This window comes from Bufo gargarizans, chromosome 6 (assembly GCF_014858855.1).
Source record: "Bufo gargarizans isolate SCDJY-AF-19 chromosome 6, ASM1485885v1, whole genome shotgun sequence".
Lineage (NCBI taxonomy): Eukaryota > Metazoa > Chordata > Amphibia > Anura > Bufonidae > Bufo > Bufo gargarizans.
The window spans coordinates 160,651,687-160,671,938 of NC_058085.1; the positions used below are offsets into that span (position 1 = coordinate 160,651,687).

Sequence of the window (20,252 nt, forward strand, 5' to 3'; positions counted from 1 at the left end):
ACAAATGTCAATCTAATGATTGCATGTTGAGGTCTACTTGGGGGCTTAAAAAAAGTAAAATAAAGTTTAAAAAAAAAATATATAATCATTCCCCTTTCTCTAAAATAAAAATAAACAATTAAAAAAATAAACATCATAGGCACCACCATCCGTACTATTAAAATAATGAAATTTTTTATGCATTTATGTCCCCACTCTGTCTTTGGTTATGAGTCCAGCTGATTGTCCTACTCAGTGATCGACAGCTACACACTGTATCCATACTCACATGGAGAAGGAATTACTGCTAATATTTTCCCATAAAACTATTTATCAATCTTCTCAGCTCATTAGATATGTTTTTGATACAGATTTTTCTATCTAATATATAAAGCTGAGTGTATGTGTATGTGTGTACGTCCACTAAAGGAATCCGCACCATCGCATTTACAATCACAAAATTTGGCACACAGGTACATCAGGTGTCCAGGAAGGTTTTAGACCGGGTTTCAGCTCTCTACCGTTCCTGAAATATTCCTAAAAAAATGCATTAGCCAACAGAAGAAGAAGAAAATCCCTTTATTGTCCCCCAGTGGGAAAATTTTGGCATAACAGCAGCAATCACATTTACAACATGCGCAAAATTAGAGTAAAAAATAAAATACAAGAAAAACATAACACAGAATGTACTTAAAAAATTCACTACTGGTTTCTGGTAACAGTGGTGGTTATAAATCCTAACCGCTGCTGGGAGGAAGGACCTCCGATAACGTTCCTTCGTGCAGCTAGGGTGCAGCAGTCTGTCACTGATGGAGCTATCCAGCTCCACAACAGCTTCGTGCATGGGGTGGGAGACATTGTCTAACAATGATGTTTATTTTGCTAGAGTTCTTTTGTCACCCACCTCCTGCACTGGATCAAGGGGACAACCTAGGACAGAGCTCCTTAATGTGCTTATCTAATCTCTGTCTCTCAGCCATAGATAAGCTGCTCCCCCAACAAACCACACCATAGAATATGGCTGATGCCACCACTGAGTGAAAGAAGCTCTTCAGGAGCGTCCCTTGCACTCCAAAGGGCCTCAGTCTCCTCAACAAATAGAGTCTGCTCTGACCCTTTTTGAAAAGAACATGAGAGTTATGGCTCCAGTCCAGTTTGTTGTTCAGGTGAACACCCAGGTACTTATAAGAATCCACCACCTCAATGTCCGTTCCCTATATGTTCACCGGAACCAAAGCAGAGGGCCTGTGTCTGCAGAAATCCACCACCAGCTCCTTGGGTTTGCCCGCTTTGATCTGGAGCTGGTTCCGCTGACACCAGTCCACAAAATCCTGTGTCCCCTGTCTGTACTCTGAGTCGTCCTCAGCTGTGATAAGGCCGACTATGGCAGAGTCATCAGAGAACTTCTGTAGGTGGCAGCCTGGGGAGTTGATGGAGATGTCTGCAGTGTAGAGGGTGAAGAGGAACTGTGCCAACACAGTTCCCTGTGGTGCCCCCATACTGCAGATCAGCTTGACACAACCCTGAGGGTTGTGTACTGCAGACACAACCCTGAGATTTAACAAACTGTGGGCATTCTGTGAGTTAGTCATAGAAGCCTGGTCACATGACCCCTATCAGCCAATAGAAGCTCGCAGGCCCTTAGTCTCTACATTCAAACAGTTTTACATCAGGTTTCCATAACAACCCAGCCATTTTCCTTCACTACTGTAGGTCAGCTTTAAAGGGGCAGGGCACTGTGGATGACACTGTTAAGGGAGTGGGGTGCTGTGGCGGTCACAGTTAAGGGGGAGGTAGGGTGGCCATTCAGGCCACCCTCAACCCCCTCAGGTCCCACTAAGCCACACCGCCAACTCGGTTAGACCATGCCCCTTCCCACTCCGCAGCCGGCAGGGATTGAAAAAATGAAGGTAAAAATCTACTTCTGTCAGCTGCAGGGTTGGTTGGAGAGAGGATTACTTTCTTTCTGCAGCTCACGCTTAGACAGCACAGTGCTGCTGTCTGAGAGTGAGTTGTTAAAAAGTTGTTGATTTAACAAACTGTGGGCGTTCTGTGAGTTAGTCATAGAAGCCTGGTCACATGACCCCTATCAGCCAATAGAAGCTCGCAGGCCCTTGGTCTCTACATTCAAACAGTTTTACATCAGGTTTCCATAACAACCCAGCCATTTTCCTTCACTGTTGTAGGTCAGCTTTAAAGGGGCAGGGCACTGTGGATGACACTGTTAAGGGAGTAGAGTGCTGTGGAGGTTACAGTTAAGGGGGCAGGTAGGGTGGCCATTCAGGCCACCCTCAACCCCCTCGGGTCCCACTAAGCCACACCGCCAACTCGGTTAGACCATGCCCCTTCCCACTCCGCAGCCGGCGGGGATTGAAAAATGAAGGTAAAAATCAACTTCTGTCAGCTGCAGGGTTGGTTGGATAGAGGATTACTTTCTCTCTGCAGCTCACGCTTAGACAGCACAGTGCTGCTGTCTGAGAGTGAGTTGTTAAAAAGGACATCCCTGTGTCTGTCCAGGCCCTGCGCCGGATGGAGGACAGGGAAACTGAAAGCCGCACTGTCTGGCCTAAAACCAGACCTCTGGCCACCTTTGGGGCAGGCTGCTGTAGAGGTCACAGTTAAGGGGACGGTCCTCTATGGAGGCCAATGTTGAGAAGCAGATTGCTGTAGAGGCCACTGTTAAGGGGGCGGGTGTTGTGGACATCACTGTTAAGGAGACGGGGTACTGTGGAGGTCACTTATAAAGGGGCGGTCGCTGTGGAGGTCACTGTTAAAGGGGAAGGCTGCTGTGGAGGTCACTGTTAAAGGGGCGAGCGCTGTGAAGGTCTCTGTTAAGGAGGCAGGGAACTCTTGCTGTTAAGGGGGCGGGGTGTTGTGGAGGTCACATTTTAAGGGAACGGAGCTCTGTGGAGGTCACTGTTAAGGGTGTGGGTTATTGTGGAAATCGCTGTTAACAAGACAGGGTATTTTGGAGGTCACTAATAAAGGGGTGCCGCTATGGAGGTAACTGTTAAAGGGGAGGGCACTGTGGATGTTACTGTTAAGGGGAAGGCCACTGTGGAGGTCACTGTTAAAGGGGCGGGCACTGTGGAGAACACTGTTAAGGGAGGAGGACACTGTGGAGGCCACTAATAAACGGGCAGCGGGATACTGTGAGGTCACTGTTAAGGCAGCGGGGTACAGCCGAGGTCACTGTCAAGGGAGTGGGGTACTATGGCAGTCACTGTTAAAGGGGAAGTCGCTGTGGAGGTCTCTGTTAAGAGGGAATCGTGGAGGTCAGTTAAGGGGACTGTAACCTATGGTCAGTGTCAAATGGGTGGGTTCTGTAGAGGTCAATGTTAAGGGGGCGGGCACCTGTGGAGGTCACTGTCAAGGGGATGCGGTGCTGTGGAACTCACTGTTAAAGGGACAGGCTGCTGTGAAGGTCAAAGTTAAAGTGGTGGGCTGCTGTGGAGGTTCCATTTTAAGGATACGGGGCACTATGGTGGGGTCAGTGTTAAGGGGTGGGGGGCTGTGGAGGTCACTGTTAAGGGGACTGGGTACTGTAGATGTCACTATTATAGTGGATACTGTCTATCTTTTAATGACACATACAAACATTAAATGAAATCGATAAAATATACCATGTGACCAGGAAAATGTTTTTTTTTTTTTTTTTTTCCTGTAGCATACAGATGCTTCGAGAACAAGCAGGAGACATAATAGTTTATTATAGCAGCAAAGTCAACAGCTTTACATGTCTGAAAATAGCAATCCCCTCACCCAGCCTAATCTCAGCATGAAGGACTCTCTCTCCACCTGTTGAGGTGAAATAGCATCACCCCAGCAGGGACTATTGATTTCATAGGGCATTAACTGCTTCTCTGGCAGCTCACATGTACGCTACTTGTTGGCCGAATGGTAATGTCTTTTTAACAGCTGACTGGAATCAGTGCTTTGCCACTGGCAACTGAGGCTGTGGAAACATCTCTGCTGATGTCCACAGGCTGGAATTTATGCGATTTTAATTATTTTCTTGACATAGTGTATAGCTAAGCTATATACTGATGTGTGCACACATGTTAAAGTACAGATGTAGCCATCCTCGTGTTAAGTAAAAAATGACAAGAAACTTTTGATTGACCTTTGCGATGGCTTTCAATGTTTTTTCTGACCATGATATCATGGTGCGCTGTGATATCACACTCCAGTTTAGAAATTTTCCATCTGTACCTTTGATAAGTCCCATCCCAAAAAAACAGGACGCGTTTCGGCAATCTGCCTTTCTCAACAGGTATATAATGAAGTACAATCAATCGTTTTATAGGTGAGTGATTGAGTCAGTGACATCAGATGCCCCAGTTGGGTGGTAATTATCATCTTGATTAACAATGGCGCAACAACAAATAGCAAAATGTATTGTATATATAACATTGTCACAAGGAAACAATATCACCATGTGGATCCTTCAATGTATGGAAGAGGACTAAAATGAAAAAATAACCAAAAGATAAAAATAACAAACAAAATGCACTGATAGGAAACACGGATCACAGGGGGGGAAGGTCAAAGGTATACTATTTCATAGTCTCTGTTTAACCCTCTAGGGTGCAATGTGTCCAGTTTGTGAATCCAGTATGCCTCCCTGCGTAGTAGAAGCTTTTTAATACCCCCCCCCCCCCCTTCCTCGGTCTCTTTATTTGTTCTAGCACCTGAAATTTCAACTGTGCTATGGAATGTCTTTGTTTTTCAGAGTGGTGAGGAAGTGGTAGTAGCAGGTTCTTTGTCCTAATTGTGGACTTATGTTTACATATGCGACCCCTGATCGTTTGCATTGTTTCCCCTATGTACAATAAGCCACACGGGCATTTAATAAGGTAAATCACGTTAGTAGATTCGCAAGTGAAAAAAGCCTTCAATTTTAAAAGGTTGTCCTGTAGAATAGGTAGAATATTGGGCCTTTTATGATGTGAGGACATTGAACACAATGGAGGCACGGAAAGGTACTGTATAGGAAATGTACTGTTTTAATGTCTTTCTTTCACTTCCTAAATCCGCATGCACCAATTTATCCCTGTAGTTTGAATTTCTTTCATTACAAGTTAGTGGTGGATTATTAATTAGCTCCACTCCAGGCTAGGCTTTTGTTAGGAGGTGCCAGTGTTTGCGGAGCACTTTGTCAGAGACAGTATTAAATGGATGGAATTCATGTATAAATGTCACCTCGCGAATAGGGGTGTGTGTTAGTGTAGCAGAATCTTTCTTTGCTCTATCTTGAATCCATGCAGGGTATCCTCTCTCTTCAAATCTCCTAGTCATCTTCTCTAATCTCAACGTCTGCTTCTCAGGATCTGTCACTATCCGTTTAACCCTTTGGTACTGGGACTTTGGTATAGCCTTTTTTAGAGATGAAGAATGAGCACTGGAAAAATGTAGGATACTGTTTCTATCCGTTTCTTTTCTGTAAAGATCAGTGGAAAGATGACCATACTGATCCTTCACTACATTTGTATCCAGGAAATTCACCATGTGTTTGTCATATGACTTGGTGAATTTCAAACCATCACAGGCTGTGCTCAAATAATCAATGTTTTCATTATAGACCTCTGAAGGATCCAGTGGTGACTATATTGTTTTCTTGTGACAATTGTAGATATACAATACATTTTTCTATTTGTTGTTGCTCTGTTGTTAATTAAAGGGGCTATCCCATCTTAGACAATGGGGGCATATCGCTAGGATATGCCCCCATTGTCTGATACGTGCAGGTCCCACCTCTGGGATCCGCACCTACAAGTCGAATGGAGCGGAGAAAGTTTAGGAGGTCGCACTGCGCATGCTCAGCCTCCCTCCATTCATTTCTATGGTGCCGCCGAAAATAGCCAAACTATTTCCGTCGGCCCCATAGAAATGAATGGGAGTGGTGGCCGCGCATGCGCGGTACGCTCCTATTCACTTCAATGGGAGAGACGGGGAGCTATGCCTGGTGGTGGACGGACCCGGGAAACCGGGGTCCTCCAGCTACAACTCTCCCCATCTCAGTTCTCCTTGTAGGTGCGGGTCCCTAGCGATATGCCCCCATTGTCTAAGATGGGATAACCCCTTTAAGGTGATAATTACCACCCAGCTGGGGTATCTGATGTCACTGACATGTGACTCAATCACTCACCTATAAATCGATTGATTGTACTTCATTATATACCTGTTGAGAAAGGCAGATTGCCGAAGAGCGTACTGGTTTATTGGATGTGACTTATCAAATGTGAAATAAAGCAGATACTCGCCCTGTTCCCCCCCTCTTGGTAGGAGTGGGTTGGTCCTGATTCCTGCCAGTAGGGCAGTTCCTAGGTAACCAGAGAATGGAGAGAAAGCACAGGTCTGAGCTCCTGCTCCTAAATAGGATTCTCCAGGGAGACCAACTTACTCCAAACCTCAAAAGAAGCTACACAGCAGAGTGAACTGCTAACACCAGCATTAATGACACTGCTGAAAGATGAGGGACTACAACTAAGACACCCAGAACATCGGTAGGCCAGTACGACCTAAGTGCTAGATTGCCACCATCTAACCCGACTCCATAATTCTTGTTCGTGTAAGAAGTTTTGTACTTGAAATCTGCCGCTACTGAACGCATTTGAAGTTCTGTTCTATGTTGCACTATATGTTGGACTATTATAAATGGTATTACATTACCACTGCACCAATCCCCAGGAAGCAACGGCCTATAGGAGTACACCATGACACAACACGCTCCAAACCTCTGCTCCTCCGGGGCTTGTTGCAGGTGATACTTCAAAGTTATCCCCCTTCATTTCACTTAGAGATATATTATCCGCATAGACATGATATACAAATAGCCATTTCTGTAATTCAGCAATCCTTACTTTTGAATTAATCAGTATTGCCCATCTATGTGAGTATTAAGGCAGCAAATTTTATTCAAATTTTTAACATGATCTTACATGGGAATATTTTAATGGTGGTTTATGTTCCTCTAAGGCCTCATGCATACGGCCGTTGTTTTGGTCCGCATCCAAGCCGCAGTTTTGGCGGCTTGGATGCGGACCCATTCACTTCAATGGGGCGGCAAAAGATGCGGACAGCACTCCATGTGCTGTCCGCATCCATTGCTCCGTTCCGTGGTCCACAAAAAAAATATATCCTGTCCTATTCTTGTCCGCGTTTTGCGGACAAGAATAGGCAGTTATATTGATGGCTATCCGTGCCGTTGCGCAAATTGCAGAACGCACATGGACGCCATCTTTGTTTTGCGGATCTGTGGTTTACGGACCACAAAACACAATGGTCGTGTGCATGAGGCCTAAGGGAATATTTTTTGGCCTTATAGAGATGTTTTGGGGCACAATTTCTTTGGTAGTTGTTTGATCTATCTTGGATGCTATACTTCATATCTAGTGCCATGAGTAGCTGCCCCTTATTTCTTTTCAATTTGGGATGCATTTCCCACAGATATTGATCTGTATATGTTATTTTGTTACTTTCTATATAGCGCTAGCCATAAGATACAGAAAGTATCTACATCGACAAAACCATATCTGTATGATGTAATTGGAAACACTTGCCTTGCTTTACATGTAAGCTCACTACTCTAGCTGTGAAATGGTCATTTGGAGATTTCCCTATTTATCATTACTCCATGTATATGTTGTCATCACCTGGCACTTTTTCCCTTGTGTGTACATGTGGTTGTACAATATGAATTACTGGACTTCTAATCCTAATGTGGACAAGTAATTAGGGCCAGATTCATTGTTTTAAGTACTGAAAGTTGCAAGATGATGCCTCCATGGATCCCAGCCATTGGAGCATCGTGACTGCTGTATCCCACCCTACCATGTAACGTCATGGGACAGGAACCAGTTAAGTCCTGAAAGCTGCAAGGTGAGACCTTAATGAATTGGATATGTTAATCCAGTACACCCACAAATGCATTGTTTAGGGGAATTTGGTAGCCAAGTCAACACCTTGAAGACTTTGTCATGTTCCTCAAACCATTCCTGAACAATTTACATTATGAATTGAACCCACAATGCCAGCTTGTGCATAGCTAAAGCAGACATATCAGGAGAGTTTACAGGTCCTCTAAAGGAGTCCTACTCACCTTTTTCCTTTTGTTCCAATGCTTCCTGATACATCGTTGATGTCTAATTCTGGGTCCCAACACACAGGAAATAACTGCTCAGCTAATTAATGAGCAATCAATGATTTGCTAAGCAGAGATTCCCAGAAAGTAGAGACATGTGGGAGAGCAGGAGGCATCAGAACCATAGGGAGGGGGTTGGCTGAGATGAGCATTACTAATTTTATTATTTTACACCATTACGAACCTTTTCTAAAAAGAAAAATACTTGGCTAGACAGCTGTTTACAAACTGATACATAAGTACAGTATTTCATAATCATGTGAGGTTTCTCATACCCTACTCTGTTATGCCATAGATGTGGTATTATAGGTTCCCCAGTAGATGGTGATCTTCCTCCAGTAATAGGAACGAATAGCATTCTAGCATTTATATAGCCCTTGTAGCCATCACATGAGGTCACTACAATACAAGCCTGAAATAAAACGTATTTATAACCAGCAGGGTTGCCTGTCTGTAACAGCAAATGACACATGTGAATGTAATGAGTGTTAAGTGCATTGTGACTCAGTGAAAGAGCCAGCAGATTTCTACATCAGTAAAAACTAGAAGGCTGCCCGTACAATTTCATGATTTGATCAGGTTTTCTGATGCAGTTTTGAAGGTAAATCAAGTAAAGGGAGAAAGGATTTTAAAGGAGTTATCCAGCTTGATACCCCTATTTTAATTTGACCAATAATGTGCTGTACCTAAACAAAAATACACTCCCCTGCTCCCTGTTGCTCTGTTCCAACACTCCTTACGATCCCTGACCTGTGCAATTCTTCAATGTATCTCTGCAATGCTCAAGCACGAGCTGCAGTCCTAGAGCATATAACCAGTCCATCTCAGTAGTGTGGCGCTGGCTCTAGAAGCAATATAACCCAAACCACATGTTGTAAAGTCTAAAGCCATATGTGTGCATTACCGTTACTGACTTTGTCCAAGCATGGTCTAAATAGACCTCAACCTTCTGCAAAAATGTTTTTTTTTGTATCATTGTATTTTCCCCGTGTTGCTGTACAGAGAGAGTAACATTACCTTTTTTTTGCTAAAAAAAGTGCTAGGCACACAAAAAAGCTATAAATAAAACTGCATGTGCTAATACACACTATATGGTTAAAATGCCTACACCGCACCTAAAAACGCACCTTTTTATGCTACAAAAAATATTGAGCAAGTCAGGAAATTTCTGAGGATTTTTATTTTCGAAATTTTTTTTGGGGGGGGGGGGCAAAAACATACAATCTATAACTGTGTGGCATTTTTATAATTTCTTTTTTGTCAGCATGTAATATCTGGCATAAAAAAAAAAAAATTATGTAAAAAGGCAGCATAATAAAAAATGTAGTGTGAAAACACCCTAAGGGCTCATGCACACAAACTTATTTTCTGTGTCTGTTCTTTTCTTTTTTATTTTTTTTTCGGACCGCATGCGCAACCATTCATTTGTTACTCCATGTGCATTCTGTTTTGGTATGTCGATAGGTCCGTTCCACAAAAAAATAGAACTTGTCCTATTATTGTGGATTCGCGTCCCCACCTATCCCTTGGTTGAACTTGGTGGTCTTTTTCAACCGTATTACCTATGTAACTATGTAACTATTGTCTGCATTACGGACAAGGATAGTACTGTTCTATTAGGGGCCAGCTGTTCGGTAAAATACGGAATGCACACAGACGTCATCCATATTTTTTGCGGATCCGTTTTTTGAGGACCGCAAAATACATATGGCCGTGTTCATGAGTCCTAGGGCAGTTGTTTACACAGTTGTTTGTGCTGGCTGACTTTGGTGCAGATTCCTTTCTTGGTGCAATTGTGGTAACAAACTACTTCTGAATGAACGGCAGCATGGCCTCCCACTGAAAACAGAGACCCATGTAGCACATGCCAGTCTTGATAAATCAGGGTCTCAGGCTTTTCTTTATACATGTCCTCTATTCATTCGTGGATTTTGGCTTCAAAAACGTCTCTAATGATGGTAAGCAACCTAATTTTCATTATAAGGCCGCAAAAAACGGATCCGCAAAAAAGTGTGACACAGTCAGGGGAATGGTCTGGGAAAACAGACATTTTCCTCCCAGTGTGTGCTGCTGGGCTGATTTGCAGCCAGGTGAGGTTAATTACCGGACTGGATTTTAATTGTAGGTCCGGGTTTTTGGCATCACCTGGCTGTCCTTAAATAGGCAGCTGGGCTCAACAGCAGGCTCTCTGTGTTGGGATCTCAAGCTTGGTGCCAGGTTGGAGGGATGAGACCCATGGGCTGAGGAGACAGGCCCCCTAAAGCCTGCCGTGGACTGCTGGAGGCAGAACTGACATCAAGGTGACTTGTCTTATACAATTTGTGTGAAGTAACACCAAGATGTACTTTCCATTGTGTCTGAAGTAAACACCAAGACTGCAAAGTAACGCATTGTTTTGTGAATTTTCCTCAAGTGTGAATAAAACACTGAAGTTTTGCATTAAAAACTTTTCTTTTGCCTCTGTACTGCGTCTGCTTAACCTATCTACCAGAGCGAAACGGAATGCACACAAAGTAACTTCCGTTTTTTTTGCGGACCCATTGAAGTGAATGGTTCCGTATACGGTCCGCGAAAAAAACTGAACGGACACCGAAAGAATATACGTTCGTGTGCATGAGGCCTAAATTATACAAAGAATTCACACAATGCATAATGGATAGAGAATATAACGTATATTTGTTTTTAGCAATTTTTTTTAATTAAGGCAGTTCATAAAGGCAAAATTTGAATTTGGGATTCTGTCATCATAAAATGACTTATTGTTTTTGAAAAACATTTTTTAAATAATTTTTGGTGATGTTATTTTTAATTTCCCATTTTACTGTCGATATTTTATAAAAATCTTAACATCTTGCAGTTTTCTTACTGGCCACTAAGCCTCATAATAGGCGTCACTTCCTGGTCCTTACACATCACGTTTTGTAAGTTATCTCATTATTATTACAGGCAGGAGTACAATGAAAGATAACACCTACTGTATGTACAGATAACATAGTATCCACCACCAGTCTTTGTTCAGCTTAAAGGGAATCTTACCAGTTTTATGGTGTCCTAAGGGCAACATAAACTATAGACATATCCCCTTAGTTTAATTGACCCAGTCATTTTGCTAAAAATCTTGTGCTAAACAGCTCCAGTACATGTCGAACATGTCGCCATATTCATGAGCTCCTGTCTTTCTCCGCCCACCTGCTGCTGATTTATATGGGGAAAAAAAAGTCAGATGCAGGTGGCTGGGTAGAGCCTTGAGCTCATGAATATGGAGACTCATTGGCATGCACTGGAGCTATTAGAACCTAGCAGCATAAAACTGGGGACAGATACGCTTTAAGAGGATCCGGCTGCCTGATCCGGTGCAAATGCCAGCTAACGACCAGACAAAAAAATGCTGAATGCAACGGTTTTTATCTGGTTGAAATCCAGTATTTATGCTACAAAGTGGCTGGATCACCACCAGACTTTATTACAGTCAATGGGGATCTGGTGAAGTAAAGAATAGGGCAACTCTGGATCCTGCGAGATCCGACAGGTTGCTCTGTGCCAGAACAGTTTGCTGGCCCAACTTTTTTCTTGTACAATCTTCACAAGTCACAGACAACTCTCCCAATATAATGTCAATGTGTCCCTCACAGACTTTTGTTTCTATGGCCCACGTTGGCATCTGTAACAGTAATGGTATAGCTCTAAATGCTGTTAACAACAGTGAAGGCAAGATGGCCGCTCCCTTAACCATGTGCAGGAAACAAAAAATCTATGATCAGGAACAAAAGTGTCACTATCTTGTTAAGGGTCCATTCACACATCCGCAACGTGTTTTGAGGATCCTCAGATCCGCAAAACACGGACAGCGGCAATGTGCGTTCCGCATTTTGCGGAGCGCACATTGCCGGCACTAATAGAATATGCCTGTTCTTGTCCGCAATTGCGGACAAGAATAGGACATGTTCTATTTTTCCGTGTCCGGGCAGCACATCATGCTGCCCCATAGAAATGAATGGGTCCGCAATTCCGTTCCGCAAAATGCAGAATGAAATTGTGAACGTGTGAATGGGGCTTTAACTGGCAGAAAAAATGTAGGTGACTCATTCCCTTTAAGTTATCTCATAGACTGAATAAATAGAAATGTGTGTTCAATAAACCAGAATAACAGCTCATTGACATAAAATAACTCAATGACTATACAAACCAAGACTTAAGTATCTGCGGATTTGGATTATCTTGACAGTCATTGAGCTCTGAGACCACTGCTTTTCCTAAAGTTATATGTCATCCCCATTAGTACGCACTCTTGGCAATGTCTGTTTCCCTGGGGAAGAGAGGTATTGAGATGAAAAGTACACAGCCAGGACTGCTTGTATCTCTTGTGTTCTGGAGCTAGTTCATACCACTATTACTGGAGCAATCTCTTCTTCTGTGCACTCCCCCCCAACTAAGAGCCAACAGGATGTAATGTGACTCTGTTTCTCTTTCCATACAGGACAGCAACTGCAGCTCAGACACCTCGGACACAGAAAGTCTTTCCTTCACCTTGCAGCCCAAACTCTATTAGAAGCCCAGAACCCCCCAGCTATTGGGCTGCATCCTCATCCATTTCTTCGACATCTGGTCAACCTCGACTGCTGCACTTGGAGAGCATTACTTCTCCTCCAGATAGTGAGGCGTACTACGGGGAAACAGATAGTGACGCTGACACCCAAGCATCTCTTGGGCATCTCCAGAGTACCCAACAACATCTTAACCAGCAGCAGGCACCCCCAGAGAAACACCGCAGAGCACGTAAGAAGAGTCCAAGATCTCCACCTGGGAGCAGTGGCAAAACCAAAAACGAGCAGCAATCTCTTTCTGAGATGAGTGGTTATGAAAGTGGTCCTGGTGGTGTTGCAGAAGGTGTCTTACAGTCAACAAGTGGAGTGGCCAAAAGAGAAATAGTATACCAGCCTGATGCCAGCAGAGCTGAAACCCCCTTCTCAGATGTGGAAGGCTTTCTGCCAGCTGAGGAGCCACAGCAGATATCTAATATCACTTCAACCTCACCTGAATCTATGCTCCTGCCCCATGCCACAAAAAGCATCCGAGCTGAGAGACATCTTATCCCAATGATAGGACCAGTGGCACACCCCGTAGATGAAGATCTGACAACAACCTACTCAGATAAAGCCAAAGAAGCAAGTAAGTACTAATTCAGATCTGTCTCCTAAAATACTGTCAATCTACTTGATGTGACTGTAACAGGGTTACTAGTAAAGTCGACGTGTGCTCTAATATACTGAGCTACAAGTGGAATCCCCAGTATGGGGTTTTATATCCTGTTTTAGCTCTTATGGTTATCTATTTTTACCATATTTGTAAGGCCATATTAGATATCAGCAGCAGTCTAAACATAAGTCAGATAATCCCTTCAGCAGTATAATATTGCTATAGGCACTTCATACTTTCTTGAGTGTTTGCTACTGGGACAAAACTTGTGAAACACACCCTTAATTACAAGATCATCCACAGTAAGGTAACACTTATAGTCCTTATTTGTCACAAGAACTAGTAGAATAAATATAGTACAGTACAGTAAAATAGATATCATGTAATGTTGTTCTAAAGATACTTAAATTTTGGCTTTTCAGTTATTTCCTTATTATTTTATGCACAACAGAGGAGTTCCCAAAAATTTGGTCCCATGCCACTAATTGCCTTAAAATAATAAAATATCCTATATTAAACTCTTTTCCCTCCACTGTTCTCTGCTCCGCAGCTCCAGTGCTCCTCTCGCTGTTTGTATACAAGGCTGCAGGTATACGCTTGCAGGTATACGGCACATAACCGCTGCAGCCAATCACTGTCCTCAGCTGTCTTGTGCTGTATATTACACAAACAGTTAGAGGAGGACTGGAGCCATCTCGCAGACAATGGTGGGTAGAAATAGGTGAGTATATGGTGCTTTTTTATGTTAAGGCATTTAGTGGCATGGGGCTCATATAAGGTAACTTGGACAATCCCTTTAAAGGCAAACTATTACTATAAAAATGCAGTGCAATCTGCAGGCAGCACACTATAAAGCAGGAGGGGCTATGCCAATTGACATATAGACTTGTGGGAAAAGAGTCAGTTAAACTTGCAATTTATTTACTTAAAGGGTCACTATATCAACTTTTGATATATCGTAGAGGCATACCAAAAATTTTGATCAATGGGGGTCTGAGTGTCGAGACCCCCACCAATTGCTGAGGAAAGAGAAGGGCTTGCATATTGCACTCTCTCCTCTCACTGCAGGAGTGGAAGCAAGACAGACTCAATAGAAAGTCTATGGGTCCATCTCGAATCTGTCTACTGCAGTGAGGAGAAAGAATGTGATATGTGAGCGTCTCTCTCGAATTGTTCCAGCGATCGGTGGGGGTCTAAGCACTCAGATCCCCATTGAGGAAAAATTTCTCTATGACATATCAAACGTTTTCTAAAATCTCAGTGAGCCTTTAAATCTTTGCTGTGGGTGGCCCTACTCAGTGATTGACACCCTTAACTGTGTGCTTAGTTAAGCAGAATTACTGCTAGAGCCGCCACATGACTCCTAAGCATAAAAAGCAGGTTTTGGATAGATTACAAGTTTTACTGACTCTTTTCCCATAAAACTATATATCAGTCTGCTCAACTCCTCCTGCTCTATAACATGCTGCCTGCAGATTGCACTGCATTTTCAGGCTGGAAGGTCCTCTTTAAGGTTTTAAGGTTGCATCCTCTTTGGCTAATAACTATGGTAGTTTTCCCATTGACTACAGTAGTTTCTTCCACAAACTTTCCTAGGCTGGCATTTTTATAACAAATGTAAGTTTGCAGTCTTTTGTAAAACCTCCAAATAGCTGAATTATATTGGAATAAGCCTCTCCATGTTGTAAGGATTTGTAATACAGCATCCGTAGAAGTCCATAGGACAATAAAGCCTTTTATGTATTTCTCAAGTGGTAAGTTAAAGGCATAAATGGCTTGATGTATTATTTTCCATTATAACTCTTTCCATTTTTCCCTTATATCAATTCCCTTATTTTACGATTGGTATTCAAGATTTTATTTCTTCTTTCCATATTTCTTTAGCATCTTCCTGTGTATTCAATATTTTTTTCCATTTCAATCCTTTTGATCCCTCCTGACCTTCTATTTGGTATCTCAAGTGTTTATAGAAATATGATATTCTATATTTATTCTTTGTTATAATCATTAAATTATTAAATCTGTTTTATTATAATTTCTTGAGTACAATTTTCTAGTAATCTAATATATTTAGTCTTCAACAAAAAAGGGAGCACCTGCAAGGAGTACATAGACAACGGTAAATTTACCCACTTTTGGAGCGCCTTCTTAATTTTTTTAAAAATTGGGGAATATTGAGCCTGCTGTCCTGCCCAGGGCTGCCAAATAGTGCTCCAAATACCTAATAAACAAATTAGCATTATACTGTCACCAGAGATAATAGTGAAATAGATAGTGCTCCCTAAATGAAGTGTGCTTCCATGGTATACATCAGAGGATCTTCTGGAATATACTGTACCTCTGACAGATGGCATACAGTAGCATCGTTCATTCATAGGCCCCCAGGTTAAAAATAAAATAAAAAATACCATGAAGTATACATTTTGTTTTTTACTGAACGCCTCTATATGGAATAGCACAGTCTGCTGGGTGATTCCATACAACAACAAAAAGTATGCGTATATAGGACCTTCCTTTAGCCACTCTTCTAGCTACTGATTGATAAATGGGGGCTTATAGATACACTTGACATCAATTGGTTGGGAGCTTTCTTGAAAGTAACGTAATAGTGCCCCAAAGTATTAGTGCCCTGCAGATATAGCCTCCCAAAATAATAGTGTGATGCAGATGGAGTCCCCAAAATATAAGAGCCCTGAGAAATAATTCCATACATACAGTATAATACTTCCCATAACAGCACTATACAGTAAGTGGCACTATTCACATAGTAATACTGTACCTCTTGCCTCACAGTAATTACTGCCATAGATATAGTGCCTCTCTACTAAATACTGCTATACTACTGTGTCTCCCAAAGTGCCCCATATAATCTGTGTCTCACTTCCTTCTGGGATTCACATCCCCACCTATCCCTTGGTTGAACTTGATGTCTTTTTTCAACCATATTAACTATGTAACTATGTAATAGTCCCCATAAAGTGCCCCATATAAAATTGTGCCATATTAATAGAGCCCCATAAAGTGTCCAATATAAAATGTTGTTATATATAGTACCCCCTCAAAGTGCCCCATTTAAAATTGTACCATATAAAATTTAGCTATATACATAGTGACTGCCAAAGTGACCTCAATAAAATTGTGCTATGTACAGTACATAGTGCCCCCTAAGCGCTCAATATAAAATGAAATGCACCATGCCAAATTATGCAAATTACGCCCACTGTTTATGTGCCCTGCCCCCAGTGTCTAGGGTGAAATACAGCCCTGACCAGACCCCCAAATTTAAAACAGTTGGCAATGATGCGATTATGCAAAATATAAAACCCATGTACTATCTATGCAAGGCTACTTTCACACTTGCGGTAGCCTTTTCCGGCAGGCTGTTCCAGTGAGGGAACCGCCTGCCAGATCCATGCTACTGCTAGTCCACCGTGCCACCAGAAGTCCGCTTCGGCCCCATTCACTATAATGGGGGCGGGCCAGAGGTCTGGCCGCAGCACGGCAAGCATAGCCGGATGCTGGAGCACACCGCCAGATCCCATTGAATATAATAGGATCCGTCAGGAATCCAGTTGCTTTCCGGCATAAATGCCTGTTTTTGGATGGACAAATATCACTGCATGCAGTATTTTTTTATCCGTCTAAAGCTGGTATTTATGTCGGAAACCAACCGAATTCCACTATAGCCTTTTAGAACAGACTACCGGAGCTCGCAACACATGTGTTAACGTACCCTTAATCCTTTTCTGCATACTTCTATCACTGTTTTCCTACTTAAACATCATTTAATATTTTATATCTGTAAAGTTTTAACTGCTCATTGATATCCTGTATCATGCAAAAAAAAAGTCAAAACATGAAACCTGACTGACCCATTATAAGTTGATGAGATTTGTCAATGGATCCCTTACAAGACAAATCCACCAAAGTAATCATGGCTTCTTTACACAGAGAATCCATAAAGTCAACAAAGCTATAACTTGGGATCACAGTTGTTTTTTCATCCCCTTATAACCCATATCATACCAGATCCATCAACTGCGGCCAAACAAATACAATTTGCATTAATCTTTCTCATCTCTGCTTTGACCATTTTCTAGCCATGATTGAAGTCTATGGGTGACAGATTGAAAAATGTATGTAAACATGCATTTGTCAGCAGTTTTTTTTAGCAAGTTTGATTGCAGAGTAAAATAAAACAACAAAAAAAAAAACACCCAAAAAACTACCAGTGTGTTTCAAGCAGAAGATGCAGCCCCATTCTGTACTGGAAACCTTAGTGAAATGTTACTTTTTCTGGTTCAATTACTAGAAATCTGTAGAGCCTCAATTAGGAAACATCTACACAGTGGCGAAGGCACATAATAAATATATTTATATATATTCATACATACTCATACCTAAATGTGTCTTCTGCATTCCATTCCTTGAAGATCACAGATGCCGGAAGAAGTAGAAAGAGACAGAGCTCCTCAACTATTTTTAGACTGGTACATACCTTATCAACAGACCAACTTATGAAAATAATATAATTTATTATTCTAATGTAAGGATGTATATCTTATAATAAGTACTAGTAAATACAGATATAGAATATACATTTAGTGGTTCAATAATGGACTTGCCATGAATTATAGATAAGCAGATGTAAAGTTCTTTACAAATACCATTTTTGGCATCTTTTTCTATTCATCAAGAATCTATCAAAACACTTTAGTGAATATTATTTAATTATGGTAATTATTTAGCATTGAATGTAGCTTCTTGTGAGTTCTCTCCATAACCCCATAAATATTTATTTTTTCTAGAATCTGTATATCGTTACATGTCATTTTTTATTTTACTTGTCAACAGGAGTACAAAATGGGGTAACGGCTTATTGGTTATCATATCAGTGTGACATCTTATCATCTATGATCAGTTTTAGGCCCCCTACACATATGTCCAGCTATCCAGCTCAGTTCCCTTCCAACGTGAAGCAAAAAAGGCTGGAGAGGAACTGAGCCAGAACAGATCCCAGTTTTCTATATGATCATACACATACATCCGGTACCTCAGTTGTGATGCTGGATGCCAAATAGCGTCAGACAGAAAAATGCAGCATGTTCAGTTTTTCTGTCCGGTTGCACATGTATCAGTTGTGTCCGGCTTCAGCATAAAACATCTGGCCAGGCATAACTGATATAAAGGAGTTTTCTGGATTTCTGGTCAGTAGGATAAGACATCAATATCAGATTGGTAGAGGTCTGAGACCTAGCAACACCATCATTGCAGCACTAGAACTAGCATGTGAATGAGAGTTGAGCTGCAGTAACCCCGCATAGCCACTATAGGATAAGTCATCAAAATCTCTAACCTGAGAAACCTCTTTAACTGGGAATATGATCGGTTTACCCTATGCCCTCCCATCACCTGTGTTTCTCAAACTGGCACAGATAAGGTACTGCCCAGATGTTGGTAAGACACCTTGGAAGTAGTTTTGACGTATGTGATCTAAAAGCCTTTTTCTGTGGTTACAGCAATCTCTGCTTTAGAGTATAACTAAGTGCTTTTGTGCATTTTTTTATCTTCCACTGGGTTCAGGACACATTTTTCTTAATGTTTCACGTCATCTATATTTGTTTTTTTGTTAAGCAAATTTGGAAATCCACCATTATACAACAGTTCCACTATATTCATCATGGCTCCTTTAAGAATAGAACCCTTGACACCAGTGATTATAAATAGAGATGAGCAAATTGCTTCTAAATGGCTTCCACACAAAGCTGACATATCACATCAGTGACCACAGCAGGGCAGGGAATATAAAGATGAAGGATCCCATAACACTGGGTGGGGCCCTTGTAGGCGAGCTTGCCCATAATGCCTTGCAATACTGTAAGAAGCTATGTACTGGGGTCGTACACAATATAATACCTCTTGGCACAAAACCACAACCGTGAATGACATCTTGAAAAAGGTTTTCATTTTTGATCAGGCGATAATGCGTTTCGGAGTAGAAGTACTACTTTTTCAAGTCTTTGGAACCGGGCACATGTAGGTAGCGCGACCAATCAAGATGCTTTGGATCAGGCTTCTGTATGTAGCGCAGTCAGCCTCCCAGCTAATCAGGAGGGTTGATATAGACATGTGTCAAAGGCAATATGCAAGGTCCCAAGCAGAATGGGACAATGTTATGGATTGGATTGATAGAAAGTGGTAGGGTCAGTTAGTTTGCAGTGTGTCTATTACAGGACTTGAGCTGTTCACATTCATACAGACTCTGCTGCACTGTATATCAGTGCTATTTTTATGTGCAGGAGCCAGCTAGCAGCACAAATAATATTAAAAAACCTTATTCAAGACAAGACATTGCTTCTTCCGATACTACTGTGTGTGTATAAACACAAGCAGGTGTCTATCCCCGTTAAGCCATCTTTTTAGACCCCTTTTCAGAAGAAGCCACTGTTCTTTACAATACTACCAAGTGTGTATGAACACAGGCAGGCATCTGCCCCAAATATGGGATAATTTTTGGCATTTTTGTCCAGGACAAGCCACTGCTTTTTCCAATACTGCCCTGTGTGTATAACCACAAGCAGGCATCTGCCCCCCGTTAAGGCATATTTTTGGACTGCTTTTATGAACAAGCCACTGTTTTTTGCATTGTTACCAAGTGTGTATGAACACAGGCAGGCATCTGCCCAAAAGAAATGTTTTTCAATTTTAATAAGCACAAAAAATACGAAAGTGCAGTGTGTTTTCAAACTATAAACCATACGTTTACCCATAGTTTTTTTTTATTTGGATTATTTTATTTGCACCCAATTCAAATCTTCTGATCTATTTGTTCGAATTAGACCCTAATTAAATTTCAAGAAATTTGCTCATGTCAAATTATAAATAAGATCAATGTAGTTCTGTTTTAGTTGCCGTTTACTGCTTTCAAGTTAAA

At 41.8% G+C, this 20,252-nt stretch overlaps 1 protein-coding gene across 1 annotated transcript in view; it reads left to right on the plus strand.

The window, feature by feature from the left end:
- SYNPO2L (synaptopodin 2 like) overlaps positions 1 to 20,252 on the plus strand; it is a 94,749-nt gene that overhangs the window by 53,353 nt on the left and 21,144 nt on the right. Inside the window, exon 3 of the mRNA XM_044298250.1 lies at positions 12,600 to 13,291. Within this exon, the coding sequence (XP_044154185.1) occupies positions 12,600 to 13,291 (692 nt within the window). The remainder of the gene's footprint in view (positions 1 to 12,599; positions 13,292 to 20,252) is intronic.